The following is a 23,903-nucleotide window of genomic DNA, read 5'->3' as shown; positions in this document are numbered from 1 at the left end:
CGCATAAGGTTATGCAATAAAAAATATACAATATCATTAATGGTCCCAAAATCCTTCCGCAAAAGTGAAAATCATCGTTGTACCTTTTCTCTCGATATAATCCCTTTACCTTTTAAATATGTTCATCATCGGTCTTTTGTTAGATTATTTCATTGGAATACCCACTTAATCATCAAAATACTCTTTTATTCTCTTTCCGATTAGCACCTAGATTTGAAAAATTTTGGTGGCCATGGTCTAGCTTTATTATAGAACCTGCATGGCGGCCACTGTCGCCCTTGCAAACTCAAGGCCGACCTCACGCAAACAACAGCAAGTTGCGGGCTTAGGCCAAATTCATGATGTTGCATCGTCATTGCAAGGCCCTCTCCCTTGCACACTATTAGCTTGGACCTCTCTTATCCCAATGCGAGATAAACCCCAAAAACAAATTTTAACTTTCTTTGAGTGAATGTTGGGTTTAAATCCATTGATAACCCGGACACTCACGTCATTACTTGATAATTTTGAATCTTTCTTATCCTAAAAATTAGCTCAAAGGGTGAGGCTTGTTCTCAGACTTATAAATCGACCACCGGTTCTTTTCATAAATAATGGAGACAATCTCAATAGCCCTCACCGTAGAAAGAGAGAGAGAGGGGCACAAATTAGCTCGAGTGGGCTGGCTCTCGATCATTGACGTGCTACGCTGCTGTGCGTGAGGAGAGAGAAATGATATGGGAAGAAGGAAGGTCGAGGGATTTGGGCAGATTTTGCGTATGCATGAGGGCAAACCGGTCTTTGTCTTTGTTGGGGAGACGTAAAATGTGGGTTTTAAAACGTGACCTTGAATAACAAATTTGAGGGTGATTCTTCCACTCACGCCTGATTTTAAAAAAAAAAAAAAAAAACCGATTTTCGCTCGTGCTCGTTAGGAACCGGCCCGGCCCAATTAACTTCTCGAGGTGGGCTTGGGCCTCGGCCCTTTTTCGACCCTCTTCATCATCGTCTCGACCTGATTCGAAACAGTCACCCGATTCACCCGCCGCGAACGCGATGATGCTGAATCGCGTCTAAGCTCGCGAAGATGTCCATCTTCCTGAAGGATCAGCACATCGAAGAACCGGCTGAGTACGTCCACATCAATCAGAACGAGTTCGTCTACCGAAGGTCAGATTTCAGCCTCTTCTCTCCGCAGTTTTTTTTTTTCTCTTTCCTCGCTGCTCTGTCTCGGTGCTTTGCGCCCGGAAAAGGACGATCCGGCGGGAGCGAGGTCGAGCGCGCGCGCGATGTGATGAGGTGATTCGTGCGAAACCAATCGGGAGGTGGCTCTTGATCGTGTGCAATTTCGGATTTGGTCGCGATTTAGTGAGCGGTATGCGGCATTGAGTTGAAGAGTTGGGCGGTGAAAGGGGGAGGAGTGAAGGTCCACGGAAGTTCGTTGATTCGGTCCGTGAATTCTTGAATTTTGTGCGGAAAGTGGAATGAGTTTCGCTGTTTCTTGCGAGAGAATTAAGTTCCATCCGGTTTAGGCTTAAGAAGAGGAACAGTTCTTCTCATTTCTGAGACTGGGAATGTTTGTTAGAAAAAGTTAGGGTTTTGGTGGAGAAATTACGAGAATGAGGAGCATTGCAGGAGGAATTCGTTGCTACGTGGAGTAGCTATAGTATCGGCATTATAGTTGCTGTGATTTTGTCATTTCACGGTGAAGACCTACATGTCGTTTTTGCGGTTTTTCAAACGTTATATTGTTGTCTCTTTGTCAAATTCCATCGAAAGTATATCTTCATGGGTTAAAGGTGGCAGAGGTGCCTAACCTATTGCAAAATTTTCAATCAAGGTCCTCATTTTTTTTTTTTTTTTTTTTCGGATCCTAAACTATACACTTTTTGTTCGAGTTGGTCATTGCTGACACATCAGCATTTAACTACATCTTAGATGACACGTCAACCATCTCGGGTTATCTTTTAACGGAAGGACCAACTTGAACAAACAAGTAAATAGTTTAGGGATTCCATTGCACAAAAAAAAAAAAAAAGTTGAGGGGCCTGATCGAACATCTTGTAATCGTTCAGGGACCTCCAATGTCTTTATCCCTATTTTCATTTTGGAACTTACTAAAGAGCAACCTTCGATTTTTAAGAATATCTGCTAATTGATGACATTCACTGTCTATTTGATGATCAAGCGTGTTACTTGTGTATCAGTTTTCTGCTGCATAAATTACTTCGCTGTGGTGGTTGTGCAAAGGCTGAGTGACCAAGCTACCACATCAATGTTGCTATTAAGCTTTTAAAATGAAATGACTGCTTTTAATTGTCAAACTTGTGAATTAGTCTACAGTATGCCACACTTTCCAGACATGTGGTCCAGCAATTAAATTCCATTTGGAGTGGTGGTTGCTCACCTCTTGAAAACTGCTGAATTTGAGGCCCTGTATACATATCCTTTTAACTTATAAGCAAGAATAAGGATGTTTGTCTTGATTTTAAAATCATTTCCAAATTTTCATTTGGGTGATTGATCATTGAGGCATAGTTGTTTCTCCTTAACTTGTTTTTGATCATATATATTGGAGCTAAGTAAAGTTGTTAGACTCGGTCCCAAAAAAAGAAGAAGAAGAAGAAGAAGAAGAAGAAGCTTAGTTGGAATTTGAAATCTCAAATTGTAATCCCATGAAGGAATGCTAAAGTTGAAAAACCAACTTATCGTTCAAATCCTTGTTTTGGAATCTATAAGTTTGTTGAAGTATTGTCCCACATTGCTCGACAATGTGTGTTAAATGCTTTTCATATTCATGTAGTCTCTTTCCACCAATCAGCTTAAGCTTTTTGGTTGGACTTTCTAACGTGATATCAAAGCCAGTGCTATCTTTTTCACGAATGTGCGTCCCTCCCCCTTGGGTAGTCAAATTCCACATGCCGTGGTCAAATTTCTATGTGCTGCTTGTAATCCAGCTTGCACATGAGAGGGGATGTTGAAATATTGTCTTACATCGCTTGACAACAGGTCCTATATGTTCTTTATATTCCTGTGGTCTTCCTTCATCGATCGGCTTAAGCTTTCTTTGGTTGAATACTAAATAGGCACAAGAAGCAGAAAGAAGAGGACATAGCTATTTGTGTGTGCAAACTCGATCCAAGTGATCCTGATAGTGCCTGTGCAGAGAGATGCTTGAATGTCCTAACCAGCACAGAGTGTACTCCAACATATTGCCCCTGCAATTTGTATTGTAGGAATCAGGTATGTCCAAGGCATGATGCATTCTCATATTTATATATGTATTTATCATGAAGTACCTCTGCTTGTGTAAATTTAGGCACCATACTTGTACAGTTGGTCCACAATAGTCTAACGTCCTTATCATTCCTTTATTCTTGTCTGTATGTATGATGAGATTGTTCTGTGATGATGCTTAATTTTGTGAATGTATATTTCAACCATGGACATAATGGTGAGATCATTCTGTCACTTAATTTTTCCCAGCTTGATGGTATAGCACATCTATTTTCCCTTTAAACTTAGATATTCATGTTTAAAATATATCAACCAACAATAGTTGACATGAAGTTGCAATTTCTTCAACGGTCTAGACTCTAGAGTTTGGTAGGTTTTGCATGTGGGTGCAATGCACCGTCCACATGAATGTGCATGTTTAGAGGTTGTTTCTTGTTTTGAAGATGTCAAGTTTCTGGTTGCTCCATTCCTGAAGCTAAATTTCTGCTTCTTCAGTTCCGCAAAATAATGGCAATGACTATTGCTGAAGAATGTGATTTCTAAACTTGTGTATATGAGTAAACAGTTATTGATGTCTTGTGTGATCATTTTTGACAGCGATTTCAAAAATGTCAATATGCTAGAACGAGATTGTTTAAGACAGATGGCCGTGGATGGGGTCTTCTTGCTGATGAGAACATTAAGGTATGAATTTGCATATTGCTTCTAGAATAAATGTCCTTTCCGGTTGTGTGTACTTCTTTGATAATTAATAAGGTAAAACATTGATCCGGAGCTTTAACATGGGGTATATCAGCATTTTGCATAGCTCACACTTTTTTAATGAAGCCATGGACCATCTAGTGTGCCTCTGTGACTTGATATACGCCAAATTGTTGATTTCATAGTCAGCTTGAATGGATTTAATGGAGTCTATGGTTTCTGTGACTAAATTATGGGTCTCCAACTGAACTTTTACATAGTTTGCAATTATTTGATAATGAGATTTGTGTTGGCTATTTTTTTTTAAAATGCTTGTCTTGAAAGTAATAGCTGTTCTATGGCCTCATTCAGGCAGGGCAGTTTATAATTGAATATTGTGGAGAGGTAATATCATGGAAAGAGGCAAAACGAAGGTCTCACATTTATGAAACTCAAGGTGATGTATAACAGCTAATTAATATGACATTCACAATATTTTTGACCCTTCAGAAGCTGTTTACAATTTCTTATTACATGATGCAGGTCTGAAGGATGCATTTATTATATGTCTCAATGCCGTAGAGTCCATTGATGCAACTAAAAAGGGGAGCCTTGCTAGGTTCATAAATCATTCATGGTTGGTCACATAGGTTTTTCTGTTTTATGGATTGGTAGAACTATACATTGAATAGTGTTAGCCATTAAGCTTCCAATTTTTTTACATGCTGTTTGAATAACAATAGATAGCTTCTATGCCCCTGACAAAGTTAATCCTTTATCTTTGTTTGATTTTTCTTGTTTTCAAACAGCCAGCCAAATTGTGAGACAAGGAAATGGAATGTATTGGGGGAGATAAGAGTTGGCATATTTGCCAAGCATGACATTCCTGCTGGATCTGAATTGTCATATGATTATAACTTCGAGTGGTATGGTGGAGCCAAGGTCCGTTGTCTCTGTGGTGCACCTAGCTGTTCTGGTTTCCTGGGTGCGAAATCCCGTCGTTTCCAGGTATTTTTGATGGCTTGGTAACAAATCTTTTTCTATTTTTCCTGATGGTTATGCACATGTTATCCTAGCTACTTTTTTTTGGAATATTGGTATTTGTTGGGTCATTGATCTCCATTCTGCTTGTGTATTCTTCTGGTGAATTATGATAAGATTTTATTAGGGGAGTCCACTTTTCTGCTTGACGAGTATTATGGGGTTTCTATGTGTGGCGAGGAGCAAGAGATGTGGCCTTATATTGCATGCTATGGGAGTGGGTTGGTTTGGAGTCACTTTGGTTGAGGCAAGAAGGACAACTCTCGGGCTATCTCTATACTGTTTGATTGATTTGAAGGGAAAGAAGGGGTCGTTGGGGGTTGTCTAATGTTAATTTGAAGTAGTATAATCAGTGTCATTTAACTTTAACTGAATGCATCTCGTATTTCTTCATTTGCACACATGGAAGGAGCTTTTAAAAATTTCTTTTGGTTTTGGATATATTATTACCCAAAAAGCTGTCTTGGGTTGACTGAGAACCCCTTTGTGTCGTTCTGCTTTTAATGTTCTTTCACCTATCCATAAAAGGGGGCTGTCTTGGTCATTCAAATTAAGATTGCCTTTTCAAAGGTGAAATCCATTTGGAGGTTTCTTCTATGTGCTGTCCACATTTGGAATCATTAAATTTGGATTATCTTCAAATTTCAAAGGAGAGGCCACGTTGTTGCGTTTTCAAAATTGAACTCCAATTTCGAGGTTTCTTCTATATGCTGTCCATGTTCAAAATTATAAAGTTTGGGTTATCTTCAAAGGAGAGGTCATGTTGTTGCAACTAATATAACAGAGCAGTAAAAAGTTTGTGATGCTCTGTTGCTTTGCATTTGGATTGAGGAAATTTGGGCCCTGATGTGTGCCCAGAGGAGTTTACTGGGTAGAAGCAGCACCTTATGGAATTGTTATCCAACAGTTCAGATATTCAAATTCTTTATTAGCTTGGCTTCCTGAGATTGTTCATGCTGTCAATAATCTTGAGTTCAGCTCTTGACTGAATAATCTTGAGCTTGACTATCGATCAAGCTAATGCATTGGTGATTTTGTGCCCCTTGGGGATGTTTTTGACTAGGAGTTACTTAACTCACTAGTTGATGTCTTTTCATACAAGCATGACGACAGCCCAAAAGGCCCTTGGACAAAAGTGGGTTCTCATTGTTATTGAAGCAGTGAAGGAGCGATAATTGTAGGGAATGCCTACTCCCCAAACCCCCAACCGCACAAAAAAAAACTGAAGAAATAAAAAGTTGTCTTGAAGTCTTCTAGATCCTCACTAACATAAGAAGTGTGATGAAAATGGCACTTGATATAGTTATAAAGCAAACAGTGGGTAATATCACCCAATGCATTCGCTGAAGCAATTGCCAATCTCTACAGTTGCTGACTTTAGCATCTTGAAACCGGTCAATGATGAGTCTCTAAGAAAAAAATCTGTCAACAGTGGAAATCTGCAATGGTTTCTACAAGTTAGGACTTGCTCTGGGCTAAATAGTTGAAAAATTTTACAAAAGTTGTGAACTTGTTTAGTTAGGTATATTTATCGCCAACCATCTGAGGTTTTTATTCATAGTTCTGGTGGCTGCCTGTAATATTAAAGATACAAAACTATAACATTCAACTAGTAATGTTTCTCTACTTTCTCTCTGTTTCTTGTTTTTCCTTCTCTTTGTCACATGAATGAGCTCTGATGTTTCTCCTCCCCCATGTCATACCTTTTTCTACAGGAAGATACTTATCTATGGGAAGATGATGATGACAGGTATTCTTTTCGTTATCTTTCCATGCTAATCATGTCAATCATTTTTGGATGTTCTCTACATTCTCAATCGGTTATCTACATATTAAATCACTTGTCAAGTGCTACTCATCTTCTTATAATCTTTACATGATCATCACGGGGTCCGCCCATTTCATATGGTTTTTCCCCATCTATCCAGCACCATGCATTTTCTGAGTTTTTTTACGCTCCTTTCCATTTTTATTAAGAGAAAATGTTATATGTCCTGCCACGCACTTGGTTGGTGGGGAATTTGCACCAAACAATAAGATGATGGATTTCTGGGGAATGTATTTTGTGGAGATTCGTGTGGAAAGATAAAAAAATGTGTGCAGAGTAGTTGAACTTAGGGAAGAACTCTTGTAGGACACAATTCGTTTAGGACACAAGGCAGCTTCTTCTTTATCATCTTTTGATAGTCCTTTAGAGAGTTGATATTTTCTTTGTATGCATTAATCTCTTTTATGTTAGATTGGCATGTTTTTACTTTTGAGTATTTCATTGTTCACATTTTCTTTTCTCTGGCGTTTAATTATGTCCGTATCATTAAATGGATGTCAGTAAATGTTTTTTATAGAAATGCTCAGTCACGTTTCTTTGCAGGTACTCCGTTGAAAACATTCCACTGTATGATTCTGCAGAGGATGAGCCTACCTCTAAGCTCCAAAAGATCCATGATCCAATGGATCTAGAGTATATCTCAAATGGAAAAGTTGAACCCTCGGTTCAGTTTAATGATTATGAGCAGGTCAATTCGACTGCTTCTTTTGTGAAACCTGAAGATTTAGTGCCAGTTCAAGATGCGGTGTCACCTGTTGTGAAAGCTGAAATAAGTGAGGAAGCTGTACTCTATCCTCAAGATTCGGAAAAGATATTCTCACAGAAGAATGCAATGATAGTTCGAATTAAGAGTAATAGTGCATGCCGGAATTATCACATTGGACCTGGGCCTATTTCAAAGAAAAGGTCACAGATCATATTGAATGGAAGACCAAAGCATCTTCCGCCAAATGGCAATGATGCCAAATTGGTTGCTCAACGCTTACCTTCAAAAGAAGCACAAGAACTTCTCAAGTGTGAGGTATAGATTGTCCTTTTTTGTATTATACTGATCTGTGCAACATGTCATTATTTTTATCTGTTTCTAGGCTGAGGTTCCCTTCTTCTTCTTCTTCTTTTTATATTTTATATTTTATATTTTTTATCTTATAAGTTGCAGCTGAACCATTATGCAGTCTTTGTCCAGAAGTTTTATGGAGGTGTTGCTGAAATGTAGCATCTGCATGCACATGTGCTTGTACTTTAACATGATTAACTCGTATCTTTCTTCATCACTGCACTACTGAGATAATATAGTGAAAGATACTATCACAGTTTTGTCAAAATTAGTGATAGATAGTGACATTATCATCACTTGCTGGAGATATTTCCTGCACTACATTATATGAGAAATGCCCAAAGTCGGTTATTTTTGTTGCCATGAAGTTCCAACTTTGTTTTGTTGCTCTCTTTTATCTCGTCTTCTCATAGTGAAATTTCACATTTCCTAAGGAAATGCTTTATCTAGCTGCATCAGGGAAGTATTATCATATACTGTTCTGCCTGAGAAAGAAAATTGAAGTCATTGTTGCTCAGATGCATTGATTTTGCCTTTTTACGGTGAAAACATAGTCGTCTACTAAAATTATCATCTAAGTTCCCCTGGGAAACACTGTTGTAGGAAATGAGAGATGAAGCCAATTCTCAGCTCGACTGCTTGTATAATGAAATACGTCCAGCAATTGAAGAACATGAGAGGGACAGCCAAGATAGTGTAGCTACTAGTGTAGCTGAAAAATGGATAGAAGCCTCCTGTGCGAAGCTGAAGGCTGAATTTGACCTTTATTCATCTTTGATTAAACATGTAATCTTCACACCACGGAAAGCCGAACTGTTGGACGTTGATGAAAATCATGAACAGAAGACTCTGGAATATGATATACCTCAGAATCTCAGCAGCTAATTCAGAGTTTGTAAATACATAAAATCAAGGTGATGGACCAGGACAGTCACAATACCAAGGGGAAATATCAGAATTCAGTTGGAGCTTTTGAGTTAGCGAATAGTTGACTTCCAACAAAATAAAGCTGATCCTGTGGCAACTGCAACTGCACCTTGAGTTGCAGGTTAATATCTGAAAAGTTGACTCGACAAATTCACAAGATAAACTAGTTAATTGCGTGCATCTAATTTCTGATGTTAAGTCTGTTGTTCGCTGTATCAAAACCTCATTCTGGACATTACTTGGTCTGATCTGATTATAGCCTCGGAAGTGGGATGTATAGATAGAAATTGTTTTAGCAGTACAGGGTAGGTTCAAGCTCTGCTGTAGAAGTTGTGGTGAGTTTTAATTCTTCATCAATTTGTTGTCAACTGATATATGAAGTTCAAGCCACGAGTGGCTGAGCATCACCATGTTGAGTGGATTTTCAATGGTGCTAATCACACCCTCCTTTTAATGTGTTGATGAAGTGCGATCAGCAATGGAGAAATTGGTTGAGCTTACGTTTAATGGTGTGCAAAACTTATTCTAGTTACATTAGTGAACTCTGTGTACCCTTACCGTGATCAATTGGTGAAAGAAACTGAGTGGAGAGAGAGAGACAGATGAATCTGTCATGACTCTCAGATACAGGCTGTTGTTGGCGACACCAATTGTTTATTTTCAGTCTCATATGTTCATCCTAAAACCATTTTTTGTAATCTTAGTAGTTGTTATCCAGGCTTAGCGAAAAGATGCATCGGTATCGACTATAGACTTAGTCTCACAGGCTAATTCGTGCCCTGTCAATTTGGGGATGTTTTCTGAGAGGAAGCCCACTATTCACACTGGTTATTCCTTTCCTTCTCTGAAGCGCGCTTGATTGAAATGCACGTAATTAGGAGGGAAATATCGTTTACAAGCAACTGATTGATATGTGACAATGCAATGTTTATTGGGTATTCCGTGATGATATCTAACACTAAATGTCTTAAAATATAGAACGGGTCTCGGGAGTGGACTTGGTAATCAAGCGCCTCTTGAACAAGTCAGGGTCATGGAACTTGAGGAACGAATTGGAAAAGTGAAGCAACCACCATCATTGCAGGTTGAACAAAAGCGAAATAATCGAAAGGTTGCATCGCCGTAAATGACATCATTGTGTTCCATTGTATTGACTGGACCCGACCTAACCCGCCCACTATCGCCAGTGCCTTAGAAATTTTCTGGCAAGAGAAGTGAAGTGACTAGATTCCACTCATGCTCTTCCCCCATTCACTTTCTGCATGGAGATATCCTTGTCTTTTGCATGTGTTGAAAAGGCGCAACCTTTAGTCGGCACAATGTGAAAGCGATATGATAAGATGCAGGAATGTGATGATCTTTTCATCCTATAATGGCTTTGAACCAGTGAATTGGATGACAAGTTGGGTCGATGGACGGTGAAGGTGAAGAAGGAATCTTAGACATGCTGTACATGGATCAAATGAATTTTGCTTGATTCTCCTGCACAAGGTACGATCGATTTTATGTAGTGCAATAGGCTTGATGCAGCACAACTGTGAAATATGATACCGAGAACTCGACATGAATGCTCCGGAATGTTGTCTCCTGTGTATGGTCTACTGAGTTAGACATGAATGCTCGGGGACTGTGTTCTTGCATCGGCTCTATTGTGCTTGGAAACGAGGATCTGCTTCCTGTGAACATCAAACGACATGTTTGGTGGGTCTTCTTGCCTGGTTGGTCCGAGGATAAGATCACCTGTCGTTTGCATCAATCTAAACGATTAATCACAAAACCTCTGGACCAACGACAAGTGTTAAGAACGCATTTTACTCCAAGCAAATTGATGCCTACACGCCTCGTCTCTTTGGCGAGGGCCTTGTGTAAACACGCAGCGCCGGTGGACCCAGCTGCTGCTGCTTCCTTTTGGTTTCGTGGGCGGTTCATGAACGTGGAAATGATCACGTACATTAAAAAAGAAAAAAAAAAAGAGCCTCGAGATAAGGCACGAACAGTTGGACACCAGAGGCCCACGGTCCACTAAGCCACCAACAGAAGCATCAAAGTGGAAAGATGACTACTCCCCATTTCCATCCACTTTCATGACACTTTCATGACAGGCAAAGTTACTAAACAGTCCAAAAGAAAAAAAGAAAAAAAAATCTGTTGACATTGACCTCTCTTTTGGCCCGTGTTATGCATGATATCAAGAAGAAGTACATGCTTGCTGCAGTAAAAGTAAGGTGCCTCGTCAAGGACCCGCGTTCAAATATATAAAATGGAGAATTTTTATTTGACCACTCGAGTTCACGCATCTCTAGATGTTACTCGATTCGTGGATCTCACTCGGCGAATTTTATCAGATTTGTTGCAGATAGCACGCACGACACGCCAAAACCCGGTCCGTTCCCATCTTTCCAATACCCGATTATCCCGATTCTTATGATCTCGCTGATCGAGTGACGATCACGCTTTTTCATACCTCCTCGTAGCTATTGATGCCGATCAAAATGCTCAGTCCACTCAATCCCAACCCCTTCTGTACCAACACGCGTGCAACAAAACGCACCTTATTTTCATTAATTAAATCTGTTGCCCGGTCTTGCGCACTCTCTACCGAACCAAAAACTCAATCTTCCTGAAGAGGACTGATGGAGGGCCCTGGTGGAGGACTGAGTGATTGATTCAGCCACCTCCTTCGCGGCCGTTGGCAATGGCCCCCACCACCCACCACCCACCACCACCACCACCACCAGTGGCTCTCATGATTCCCTCACCAAGCAAAAGAACCAAAACGAAAATAGGAAGAACACAAGGCATAATCCTCCCCCCCCCAATATCACCATCTGCACTTCGAGAGCTTGATTCAGTCATAAATGCCATTCCACTTAACTCTTCTACTCTCCCACTCTTCTTCACACCCTTATTGTCACCAGAATGCCCCGTATCAACGATTCAATCCCGTCGAAAATTTCTCACCAATAGTCTTTTTCTTTGTATCCATGGCCGTCATATAAAACATAGTTGTTTTCGCGAACAAAATTTCTGTAACAACGATATATATGGCTGCTAATGTCCATTCAGAAAAGGGTGGCGGGAGTAAGCTGCTTAACGTCCAGGACGAGGACTCTTTGTTCTCAATCATGTCAATAACCGATTCACGTGGAAACGAATTGTTCCCGAATCCGTGATGGAGGGGCAACAGCAATCGAAATTGTTAGGACACCAACCGAGACGTAGTGGGAAAACAAAGGGTCCTCGTCCGTCCATGTCCGTGGAGCAGTAATTGACAAATATAATATCTGGTTCCTTACGTATTTTCCACTCAGGTCCCAAGTTGGGACTACTTTTCAAATTGCCAGGCTTCAGATTTTCCACTTAAAATCATCATTTAATTATTGAATTAATCTCGACAGGCTCCCTATGCAAAGCCGCGCGTACGTTGCATCGGAAGCTTCACGTTTATCATTACCCACCTTTTGGTGCAATATAAATGTGACATTGGAGACATGAAAGGGTGCGTGCTCTCTAGCTAGTCATTTTATAGAATTAGAAAGAAGAGCTCTCCTATGAACATATGGAGAAGAACAAGTCCTACCCAGCATACTCGGCTGCGTACTTAGGTGAATTTGAGACCGAAGAGAGGTCGAACTCGTACAACTTCAATGGGCCAGGTGGGAAAGGCAGTGGGTTTGCAGCGTCGAGTGATCCGGAGCTGAAGAGGAAGAAGCGGATCGCAGCCTACAACGTGTTCGCCGCGGAGGGCAAGCTCAAGTCCAGCCTCAGGAACAGCTTCAAGTGGATCAAGGGCAAGGCAAACGAGGTTCGCTACGATGTGTGCGAGTGATCGTCGGGCCAAATTCTGGCGACAAGAACTTTTTAATCTAATCAATCTAGAGCTGTTTCAATACTTCCATGTCTAGAACTTGTGTTCTTTTCCTTCTTTTTCTTGGGGGGTTTCTATGAAGTGTGATGCGGAGGACTACTTTTGCTCTTGTCGTCAGAAAACACTACCGAGCATGGAGAGCATGAGTATTGGGGCAGTATATTAGTTTGTGCATCTTTTCTCTCAAGAGAAAAAATTGGAACTTGCATATGCATATATATATATATGTGCAAGCCTTGCACAGTACTGCCAATCATCATATGGAATTCTTCCATTTCTGGTTTGATATGTGAAGCACAAGACAAGCATTTGATTCTCTTGTCCAAACTAGTCTAAATTAGAGAGAACTCAGATCCGACAAATTTTGCATTGTTTCGCTTGGCTATATGTGTTTGGCTTTTGTTGAAAGCATGTGATAAAAGGATCTGCAAATACATGATTGAACCGATCGAATGAATCCCAATCATGCCGCAAATTCAACCTTTGGTTGTCAATAGAATCACCATATGAAAAACCCGCTGGTTTCCAGAGTCTCAGCACCACCCGAGAATTTTAACGAATATCGCAAATTTGAGAATCAGGGATTAATAGAGTTTTAGAGCAAGAGGCTGCATATAGCACGCCCTTCATAAAAATGCTTTGCGGTTCTATATAGATGGCCCCAGTTTCTATCTCCGCGAGCCTGTCCTGTAGGACTCAGAAGCAGCTATTTGGTAGCTACTGCTGTTTGATCCACTTTTTGGTGGACGTGATCAGGGTCGGAGCTGTGCAGTAGATAGCTTTGTATCCATTCACTTGAACACTTCATTCTGGGCCAATGCCTTTTTTTGTCTGCCAGTTGAGAACTGCTTCAGCAGGGCTCACCTTTTGTGTTTTCCCATGCTCTTCCACTCCAGTTGGTTTTGGCACTTTTGACATGGTGCTTGAATCCCGATTGTGTACCCGTAAATTCTTTTGTAGAAAAGGATGAATTATTCTGAGTTTCTCCCGGTGGAGCAAAATCTGAAGATCGGAACATATAGACTCCTTGACAAGACTGGAGAAGGAGGAGTAGGCTGGGTTTCAATAGCACAATTTTGAAAATGAGGGAATTCAACGGAGTGCTCTTTTTACCCATTTAAGAATAGGTTTATGAAAGGGGAAAACTGGTGTAGGAGGAAGTGGTTTGGCTGGTGGGGAAGCTGGCTTGTGTTTTGGTGATAATGGTGGAGAAGGTACTGGGAGAAAGTATAATGTTTGGGTGCTGAGTGAGATACCAGACACTGGTACTTAAACCACCATCTTCTCCAAGGGGGTCCAATGGTCGCATCACCATAATTCTATTTCCCAGTCGAGTGCTGTTTCTCTTTTCTCCCCATCATCTCCTTCTTCTGGGGGCTAGAATAAAGTTTGCATGAGCATCTGTCAGAATATATCAACAGTCTAGACAATTTAAAAAACCATTGTTTTGTTACGGTTTTGATAACAATCTTGATAGCACATTATACTGTAATGGTTACCATCAATTTCATGACTATCAATTGTTTGGTAACGATTTTGACTGCCATCAATTTGAAGGAAAACGACAATCCAAAATAGATATGTATCATTCATTTACCTACAAATAGAACCTTCAAACTACAACCCAATATATATATGGGAAAATTCTTTGTACTCATTTAATTTCTTTGCTAGGTTTTACATATAATTTTATTGTTCATGTTCCTTTTATTATTTAGTGTAGCATAAAGAAGAAGGCCTATCATATCATAAGAGGATATTCGATCGAACCTGTCGAGTTGAGTTTCATATTTTGAGGGATGGAATTATTTTAAGGATATACTTGCATGCCTCAAACAGTTAGATCTTATTCTCATATTTTCTAATTTTTTCCAACACAATCGAAGTCCCAAGGGAAATGACCTGTAAGGGGATCCCTGGAATACAAGAGAGGGTGTCTTTTACGGTTGAAAGACTTATTTCAAGCCTCTCCTTCACCTTCATTTTGTCGCGTGTATGGTTGCATCAATAAAGCGATAGAGAAAATGGAAAAGAAGTTTCCTTCTTTATCCTGTGAGTGATCAAATTTGACTATCACACTGTCGTCTTTATAGTGAACTTTGACTTCGAAGATTAAATAGGTCAACCATTATGGTGTAATTTTTCATAATTAGTGACCCAAAATTTCCGGAGAAACTTGACTAATTATGAGCGAGAAAGTTGTCGCGGAACATGGACACAAGAAATTGCTTGATTGTTGTCCATGGAGATTAAAAGGGCTTCTTCAGCTCCTGGCACATCAAATCTATGACATAGTTCTGAATCCTACATGCCATCCGTTAGGGTGATGGAGTCTAGAGTCGGAGGAGCTCTAGTGATTTGTAATCGAGCCTTCAAGGTTGTAAGAAGACGAGGTCTAGAGAGTGTCATATTGAAGTCAGGGAAATAAGTTACAAAAACTTGTTCCTATCGAGAGTGGTTTTAGCTGTTTCAATACAACAAGCATGTTGGAAGTTAAAAAAACCCGATATCAAATGACACTGTGGGGCTGCCATTAGCAAACCTTTTCCACCATGATACGACAAAGCTAGATGTATGGCTCCAAAACCTAGGCGTGTAGCCTCCTCGGCGGATCCATTGCCTTGGGAATTTAAGAGGAATTTGGAGCGTAGAGCAGGAATAGGATGCTGATTGAAGCGGATTGATAGGATGTACTTCTCGACATCTTTTGGGGAATGTCTCTAACTTCACCTCAAGGTTAGGTACTCCTTTGAGAGATATTATGTAGAGATATCTATTTTTCTTTATCCATGATGTGGACTTGATCAATGGGCCAGACTGGCTTGATAACGAGTTGATCCACGACATTAAATACTAGGCTCGATGAATTAAGCTATACACAAGCTACAAGTGAGCCCCTCAAGTTTTCAAGAGAATTAGTTTAATCCAATACTTTGTTTTTTTCTCTCATTGATGATTTCTTTCTCTTCTTAATTAGAATGTGTTTCTTTCACTCAAAGTTTCATAGTAAAGGAAATATATATTATAAGAAAATTATTTTCAAAGAAAATGATTATTTTTCATTTATTTTGTGGTTTCCTTTATGCTAGACAAGGAGTTGTGCTCCCCCATTCTAAATTCATTGTCTTTAGTTCATGAATTTTTTTTTTCCATAGACCAATCAATTTTCCGTCATCTAGTTATCGGAAATAGTTTTCCTAAAAGTGAACGGACCCATAATTTTGTTACATGCCTTAATTTCATCTTTTTCAATTTTAACGGGATAACTCTACTTATGGTACAATTGGATCTTCTCTCAATTTTTTTTTTTTTTTTGAAAATTCCAAATAAGATCCCGAAGCAAAGCTGTTTTCTCAAAAAAGGACCCGAGATGGACTTTATATCAAATAAGGACTGGGAAGTCTCAAATAAGAGCCTAAACTTGACAGCTAGCCAAATGCTTGCCGGAGAACTTTTTCCGGCGATCAAAACAAGGGTAATTTTTTCCTGAAATTCCAAATTGATTTAAGATCAAGTTCTTTCAATTTTTCACATTTTCTTCTTCCTTTCTCTTTACTCCGCAAGTAAATCGTTCTTGCCCCATCCTCAGCCGCTCCGCGCTCAATCTTCGTTTCTCCTCAATCTCTCCTTGCGAGCTCCAGTCAGTTATTAGTCGTCCTCTCTTCTTTCCTAGGTAGGGTGTTTAAACTTGGGTTTGAGGCAGATTTGTTCTTCACGAACGCCTTGATTCACTTCTTTTTAGCTTTCAGAAAGCCTGGATTGCCCGCTTGGTGTTTGGCACTAGGTTTGTTCTAGATTCCTTTTGCTGGAATGCTTCAATGGATGGCTACGTGATGAATGCAGGAGTTGATTTCGTGCATAAAGTGTTTAATGAAATGACTGAGAGGGACGCACTTGGACCTCGATGATAGGGGGTTAAGAGGGGAGATGGAAGAGATGAGATGGGTGTTTTACGGGATGCCATTCAAAACCACCCTTCATGGAATTGTATGATCGATGAGTATGCAAGGATCGGTTGTTTTCGAGTGGCGCTTGATGTGCAATTGTTGCTTTCTATTTTGTTGTTATTTTTTTTTTATAGGAGTGATGTAAATTGATGTTGTCAAATGATTGTATGGATTATTATGTCAATTTTAGTAATGGTTCCATTGATTGATTGCACTGATCTATACAATTTTAGTACTTATTTAATCGTTTTTGCAGTTGAAGTTATCTTCATTCGCATGCAATTAGCTGTGGGTTATCATCAGTAGTGATTTTGTTGGGCATGACTTTACCTCTATGTAGGGTACTGGATGCTTCTATATTGCAAATGAGTGCAATCTATCTAAACCAAAATTTGATTTGATCAACCAAAATTTTCATTTTCTTTATTTCTATTGATCATTTGGCGCATTTACGATGCCTGCTTCTTAATGTTATGTAGGATAATGGAAACTTGGCCTTGGCTCAGTTGTACCTAAAACAATTATGAGATTGCCGAAGGACTTTATGGCATGCTTTTGTTGAGATGGCATCTTCATGATTAAACATTTTACGCTTACAAAAGAAGAAAGGCGCATGTTTCCTAAATGAGAGAAATTGTGTGCTATCCTGGAATATCCAAGCACTGCATTCCAGTAAAGTGGTTGCGGTATCAAAATACATGGGTTCAAAGTACATTCATCCATTCATTGATCCTTTATTCATAGCAGAATGATCATCCTTTGTTCAAAGTACACAACTCTAATATTTGCGCACAATACACACAACACTACACGAAAGAGAAGATACGAATGAGTTTACAAAACAGTAAACCTCCCACTATCACATGCAATGATCGCCCATCTTACTACAACCAATCTAAGCTCGAAAAGACACCTGCAACAATCAATTACAGCCATCCCACATTTTCCTAAAAGTACTACATTATTATCATGAAATTATCTAGACACCCGATAGAATCTTCTCTCTACTTTTGCTTTGTCAAAGGGCAGTTTTAATTGATCTTGTTCTTTGTAAGAGCTCAAAGAAGATTCGCTGAGAGTTCTCATCATCAATGGGAGGATCAATCCCATTGAAGAAGTCACAATTTTCTTGCTACAATGTTAGAGAGAGGCATTAGAAGATAATGTGGGGATATAGTAGGAAAAAAGCAAAGAGAAGGATCAACATATCCAACATACTAAAAACAACATAAATGCCATGTATGGTAGAAGACCAAGAAGCCAACTACAAATGAAGAGGAAATGTTCATTGGCCATGGAACTGGTTTCACTTCAATTATTCATTTAGCACAAGGTTTTAGTGCAATAGATGTTATAGATGGAATGAGTTTGTTAAAAGCTAAATTATACCAAGGTTCCAAAATTAACTTGCATACTTGCTTGCAACTGTACATACAAGTTCCACAAAGTACCAACCGTATGCCTGTTGCCAATTTCCCTAAGGAAGCACAATATAGCAATGCAAATTAGAACTAGTAAGAGTGAGATAAGTGTTCCATTAAAAAGTTGCCCAATGAGTAGGAAAATGGACATTTGGCAAGTTGCACAATTCAAGTGTATTTATCCTGTCAAATGGTTCTCTTGCAAATAGAGATATCGAAGTTTAGGAGATTAGCAAGCTCCTTGGGAATTTCCCCCTTAAAGTTATTAAGACATCTACAGAAACTTCAGCTTGTCAGGCGCACTAGAAGGTAGAAAGGAGCAGAACATGAAGTGCCCTTGTACAAACAATCCACTGTCACCTTGTAGGGTATGATGGAACCAGTATAATCATAGCAACAGAGGAGAAAAATAGTGACAGACATATCAATTGATGATATGGTAGTGAATAACCTTATTATTCTATGCAATTAAGATACAAAACTTAATAGTTAGAAGCACTAGAGAAACTCCGGTCACCTGGGGCCTGCATGTTTGTGTTTATTTTTTTTGTTTATGAACACAATTCCTGTATTTTTGTTCCCGGGAACAAAAAAAAGAACAGAAATGCGTTTGTTTGCGTTTTTGTTCCAAATCTATCTTTTTGTTCCCAGGAACACATTTGGAACAAAAACAAAAAACAAAAAAAACTTATTTCTTGTTTTCGAAACAATTTTTAAAAACAAATTTTCTCTTTCCTATTTTTTTCTTCTTCTTTTTTTTTTTGGCCGGTCGCCGACCTTGGCCATGATTGGCGACCGGCCGTCGAGGGCCGGCGACGCCATTGAGGGCCGGCGACGTCGCCGGCGCCGTCGGCGCGGCAAGGCTCGGCCTTGCCCAGCCACCACCAGCAACCGGTGGTGGGTGAGCTCGGCCTAACTAGATCCGGGCGAGCCCGAGCTCGCCTGCCAAGGTGAGTCCGAGCCTCACCTAACCACGGCGAGGCTCGACCTCGCCGTGGTTGGGTGAGGCCGCCGGCCCTCGTCGGCCGGTCGCCGGCCATAGCCGAGGCCGGCAACTGGCCAAAAGAAGAAAATAAGAAAAAAGAAAAAAAAATACAAATTTACCAAACATGTTTGTTTTTTTTTATTTCCAAAACGAGTTTATCAAATGAGTTTTCTGTTCAAAATTGTTCCCCGGAATAGAAATAATTTTTTCTATTTCTATTCTGTGAAACAATTTTTGAATAGAAATACAACCAAACGCACCCCTAGTGTGTCGTTTAAAATATAGTTATATATAAGTGGAATTGTCAAACAAATTTATGCACTTGCCCAATATCAACAGGAATTGAGTGATCATGATTCCAGCATTTTTGTATCTTGAACCATTAATGGAAGACATTGAATTAAACAACTCCAGAGCCACCCAAAAGAAATCAATCCTTGCGTACCCATTAATCATACAATTCCACAAAGGGGTGTCTATGAATGGCATCCTGTCAAAAAACCATATGATCTCTTCCCTCTCCCAATGAAACTCCCTATTATCGACGCCCAAGTGCGTCCCTCTCAATCATTTCATCATATGGTTTACGTGCGGAATCAACTTTTGCATCCATCGCGTAGCCATCCATCGAAGCATTCTAGCAAAGGGAATCTAGAACAAACCTAGTGTCAAACACCAAGCGGGCACTCCAGGTCTTCTAAAAGCTAAAAACAAGTAAATCAAGGCGTTGATGAGGAATAAATCTGGCTCAAACCCAAGTTTGAACACCCTACTGGGGAAGAAGAGATGACGACTAAGCGGAGCTTGCGAGGAGCGAGTGAGGAGCAACGAGGATTGGGTGCGAAGCTACTGAGGATGAAGCGAGAACGATTTACTTAGAGGAGCAGTAAGAGAGGAAGAAGAAAACATGAAAAATTGAAAGAAGAACTTGATCATAAATCAATTTGGAATTTCGGACAAAATTACTCTTGTTTTGATCATCAAAAAAAGTTCTCCAGCATGCATTTGGCCAGCTATCAAATTCATGTCCTTATTGGAGATTTCATTGACCACTTCATATCTTTATTTAATACAAAATTCACTTCAAATCCTCTTTTAAGAAAATAATCCCACTTTAGGCCTGTAATTTAAATTTTCCTTTTTTTTTTTTTTATTATTTCTATAGTTAACTTCATTCTGGAAAATTAAACCGATTAACTAAATTTTTTTGGGCATAGCGCTAATCAATTACACGACGCACGTGATTCTTGTGAGAATCGCTGTAGCTCTCCCCCTCCTCTCTCTCTCTCTAAAACCCTAAACCCTCTCTCTGCGTCTGCGATTCGCCATGGACGCGACCGGGAAGCTCGCCGGACGGTGCTGATCCGTCCATGGATTCCGAATCGCGGCGTCTAGGGTTCGCAAATCAGGAGGTTTACGAGTAAGCGAAGGGCGACCAGCCGCAGCTCATCGCTTGCAGGCTTGCAGCAAACCCAAAAGCAACGATCTTTTCATCTTCTTCGCTCCTCGCCGCACCTGTTGAGCTCCGTCACGTGTCCGAAATCCGCCGAAATGAGCCCCCTTTCGGCGTCCAGGAGATCCGTCAAGGCCCTCTCCGGCCTCGCCGTTGCCGTTCCGAAGCTCGCCTCGATCGGAACCGCCGGAGCCCCGCGCACCCACGATCCCGCTCTACGGAGATGCGCGGGGCTTCTGCTTCTGCGCTCCTTTCCTTCGTTTTCGTCGTCGTCGTCGAAGTACCCGGAATACGAAATGCCCTCCGTGACTTGGGGCGTCGTCCAGGGCCGCAGAGAGAAGCTCGTCTCGCGCGTGATAGTGTGCGATTACTTGAAGGGGATAGGGATAATCCCCGACGAATTGGAGAATCTAGAGCTGCCCTCGACCGTCGAGGTCATGAGGGAGCGCGTCGAGTTCTTGCAGAAGTTGGGCTTGACGGTTGATGATATAAATGAATACCCTTTGATGCTTGGTTGTAGTGTGCGTAAGAATGTGATACCGGTGTTGGGCTATCTCGAAAAGATTGGGATTCAGAAGTCGAGGCTTGGAGAATTCGTGAAGAATTACCCCCAGGTGTTACATGCCAGTGTGGTGGTTGAGCTAGCTCCGGTTGTGAAGTTCCTCCGAGGGCTTGATGTGGAGAAACAAGATATTGGTTATGTTCTGCAGAAATATCCGGAGCTATTGGGGTTTAAGCTAGAGGGAACCATGAGTACTTCGGTTGCTTATCTTATCAGCATCGGAGTTTGTCCTAGAGATATCGGTCCAATGGTTACCCAGTACCCGTATTTCTTGGGGATGAGAGTTGGGACGGTGATCAAGCCACTGGTTGATTACCTGGTCTCTTTGGGTTTGCTGAAGAAAATTGTTGCGAGGATGCTGGAGAAGCGAGCATATATACTTGGCTATGATCTTGAAGAGACTGTTAAACCTAATATTGATTGTTTGATTAGCTTTGGTGTAAGGAGGGAATCTCTAGCATCGGTTATTGCTCAATACCCACAAATTCTTGGGCTTCCTTTAAAAGCTAAATTGTCTTCGCAGCAATACTTCTTCACTTTAAAGCTCAAGATTGACCCAGAGGGATTCGCTGAAGTAGTAGAGAAGATGCCACAAATTGTTAGCCTTAACCAGAATGTGATCATGAAACCTGTAGAGTTCCTTTTAGGCCGAGGAATACCCTCTGAGGATATGGCAAAGATGATTGTGAAGTGTCCTCAATTAGTTGCCTTGCGGGTTGAGCTCATGAAGAACAGTTATTATTTCTTCAAGAGCGATATGGGGAGACCTTTGAAAGAGCTCGTAGAGTTTCCTGAATACTTCACCTATAGCTTGGAATCTAGGATCAAGCCTCGGTATCAGAGATTACAAAGCAAGGGAATCAGATCTTCGCTGAATTGGTTTCTCAATTGCAGTGACCATAGATTTGAAGAGCGGATGCAGGCTCAATATATTGAAAGAGATTTCGAAGGCCCATCTTTCCGTATTGGAGGAAAACTAGAGCTACCAGGGGGTCAGATAGTCTCAGATGAGGAAGTTGAGAGTGATGATGAAGTACTTTACCGGAGAACGGTTTCTCTTTAAAATCTTGTCTGTTGTGACTAAAAAGAAAGAATGTCCCTTCTGAGGTAATTTCCTGTTAACTTGAGACATTAGATTATCTCTTGTTTGTCTTGCAGTTGAAATTTGAGTGTATTTATACTGTCCTGCATGTGTCATTGTTTTTAAGATCAGATGATCTGTGCTTAAGCCTTTAACTCTGGTAGTTAAAATGTTTTTGAGTAGTGCAGCATTGGGTGCTTTTGCTCTAACAGTCTTATATGCTGGTCTATCTTGGCCAGGTGTGCTTAATTATTGTGTTGTGAATTTCGTGATTCAAGCGTCTATTGTACTTGATTGGCTATTGAATTTCTAGTTTTTTATGAGATATTAAAGTGTGGCTTGACAAATTGCAACTGCACATGCATGCAGGTCAACCAGGTTACCATTTATGATGAGGTCTTATGTAATTTTTTGGGGTTCCTTGATGCTTCTGTTTCCAAGAATGACAAGACATTCTTCATGGCCTGGTTGTTCATGGTATTGACTCAACTACCAGTGCAACGTTAAGATTCTTTATGGTAGACATGGAAAGTTAAAGTCATTTTAGTGTCTATGGCTGGACAGGAAAATACCTGATTAGTGGATTCCCTAAAATTTAATCCTTGTCATGCTTCTCTTCCACCATCAATTATTGGGCACCTCCTTCTACACTTTATTCTGGTTTCTCCCAAATTCACTTGAATAATTCACTTTTGATGCAATCCGTGTTTGAAGCTCTTAAACATACTTATTGATTAGTAGCTGCTGTCATTCAAAATAGTTGGCCCCACTCATTTCTGCTTTTGTACTGATACCTTTACAGGGATGATCACGCCATGAGTAATATTGCTAGAGATGTCACTGGAAGTACGTGCTGATTTATGTCTGCTGGAGGATTTTTTGCTGGAGATTGGTCCCAGGTTGACTCCGATGAGCTTTTTAGTTTGGACGTTAGGCATAATACGCATAGCGTGGTTTGATCAAAGATACGGTGGGCAACTGTTTTTTTGAAAGGGGATGGGTCTGGCGGATGCAGCCGGAGTTCATATGGAGGTGACTTTTGTACCATCAATACGAGAAGCAAAGAATGGGCCATGCAACTCGGCCCAAGCACATAAAGGATGAACTTCTGGATCTACACTTCTGTTTGAAGACAGCGAGCTGCTTTGGTGTGGATTCCTTGCTGGATGGAAGAACTCGGTGGTCATGATTTTGGCAGCGGCATGAGTTCATCAAGAGCTTGAAGTAATGATTGTCTTGTCCATCTTTATTGGTGGGGACTGTTAGTAGTACTTATCTGTCAATCATTCCGTGGTGTGCTTAACCTAGATCTTAAGGACGACGAGGTAAAATGAATCACTGTAAGAAAAAGCTCCCCGGAATCTCAGAATTTCATTTCACTTGCTCATAATAGAACTCGTGACTTGCTTTATCTAACGGGGGCAATGTTCAACGGTGCTTCCAAGTAATTACGTTGTATATGTGAATTTGAGAGTACATGCATCACCTTCAGCAATTCCAACAATTACCGAAAATTTGTGGGGAATATCAGAACCTGCATTTTAGGTCCAGGGCTTTCTATTTATTTGCCTCAGTTACTTATTCTGAAGTTACGATGAACGTCTGCCTGATTTCTCTACATTTCCAACATTCTTTTGTTTGCCACACCGTTGAAAAGATTTCGCCATGGCTATGTCGTAGTAGCATCATCTCAATCCTCTCCTATAAGGAGCTGAGCTTTTTCTCATAGCTGAAGAGATTACGCATCGGCATTTTGGTGGGCAGGAGCAACCAAAGCATCGCAACACCGTAGGGAGGATCCACGCTTAGTTCCCAAAGAGAAAGAGACATGAGTTT

General features: G+C 40.5%; 3 protein-coding genes across 4 annotated transcripts; all 3 read left to right on the top strand.

Annotated features, from left to right (window-relative positions):
• Window positions 1-992: 992 nt before the first annotated feature.
• LOC104449584 (histone-lysine N-methyltransferase ASHH1) lies at window positions 993-9,257 on the top strand. The gene is made up of 9 exons (XM_010063794.3): window positions 993-1,149; window positions 3,066-3,222; window positions 3,814-3,900; window positions 4,270-4,354; window positions 4,441-4,534; window positions 4,707-4,905; window positions 6,654-6,688; window positions 7,310-7,787; window positions 8,427-9,257. Exons 1-9 carry the CDS (start codon window positions 1,067-1,069, stop codon window positions 8,706-8,708), a joined length of 1,500 nt encoding a protein of 499 aa, XP_010062096.1. The 5' UTR covers window positions 993-1,066; the 3' UTR covers window positions 8,709-9,257.
• Window positions 9,258-12,170: 2,913 nt separating this feature from the next.
• LOC104449583 lies at window positions 12,171-12,945 on the top strand. The gene has a single exon (XM_010063792.3). It carries the CDS (start codon window positions 12,310-12,312, stop codon window positions 12,577-12,579), a length of 270 nt encoding a protein of 89 aa, XP_010062094.1. The 5' UTR covers window positions 12,171-12,309; the 3' UTR covers window positions 12,580-12,945.
• A 7,266-nt stretch (window positions 12,946-20,211) lies between these two features.
• LOC104449582 (transcription termination factor MTERF4, chloroplastic) lies at window positions 20,212-23,562 on the top strand. Of its 2 annotated transcripts, XR_726587.3 has the most exons (3): window positions 20,213-22,093; window positions 22,437-22,544; window positions 22,870-23,562. XR_726587.3 is itself a non-coding variant. In XM_010063791.3 (2 exons), the coding sequence occupies exon 1, from the start codon at window positions 20,523-20,525 to the stop codon at window positions 22,047-22,049; it is 1,527 nt and encodes a 508-aa protein (XP_010062093.2). In that variant the 5' UTR covers window positions 20,212-20,522; the 3' UTR covers window positions 22,050-22,093; window positions 22,870-23,562. The 2 variants fall into 2 exon arrangements, 1 of the variants encoding a protein (XP_010062093.2); XM_010063791.3 differs by lacking the exon at window positions 22,437-22,544 and having other exon boundaries at window positions 20,212-22,093.
• Window positions 23,563-23,903: the final 341 nt, after the last annotated feature.

Source organism: Eucalyptus grandis, chromosome 6 (assembly GCF_016545825.1).
Source record: "Eucalyptus grandis isolate ANBG69807.140 chromosome 6, ASM1654582v1, whole genome shotgun sequence".
NCBI classification, from domain to species: domain Eukaryota; kingdom Viridiplantae; phylum Streptophyta; class Magnoliopsida; order Myrtales; family Myrtaceae; genus Eucalyptus; species Eucalyptus grandis.
Note: the sequence above shows the minus strand (reverse complement) of the source record. Positions and strands in the feature narration are given on the sequence as shown.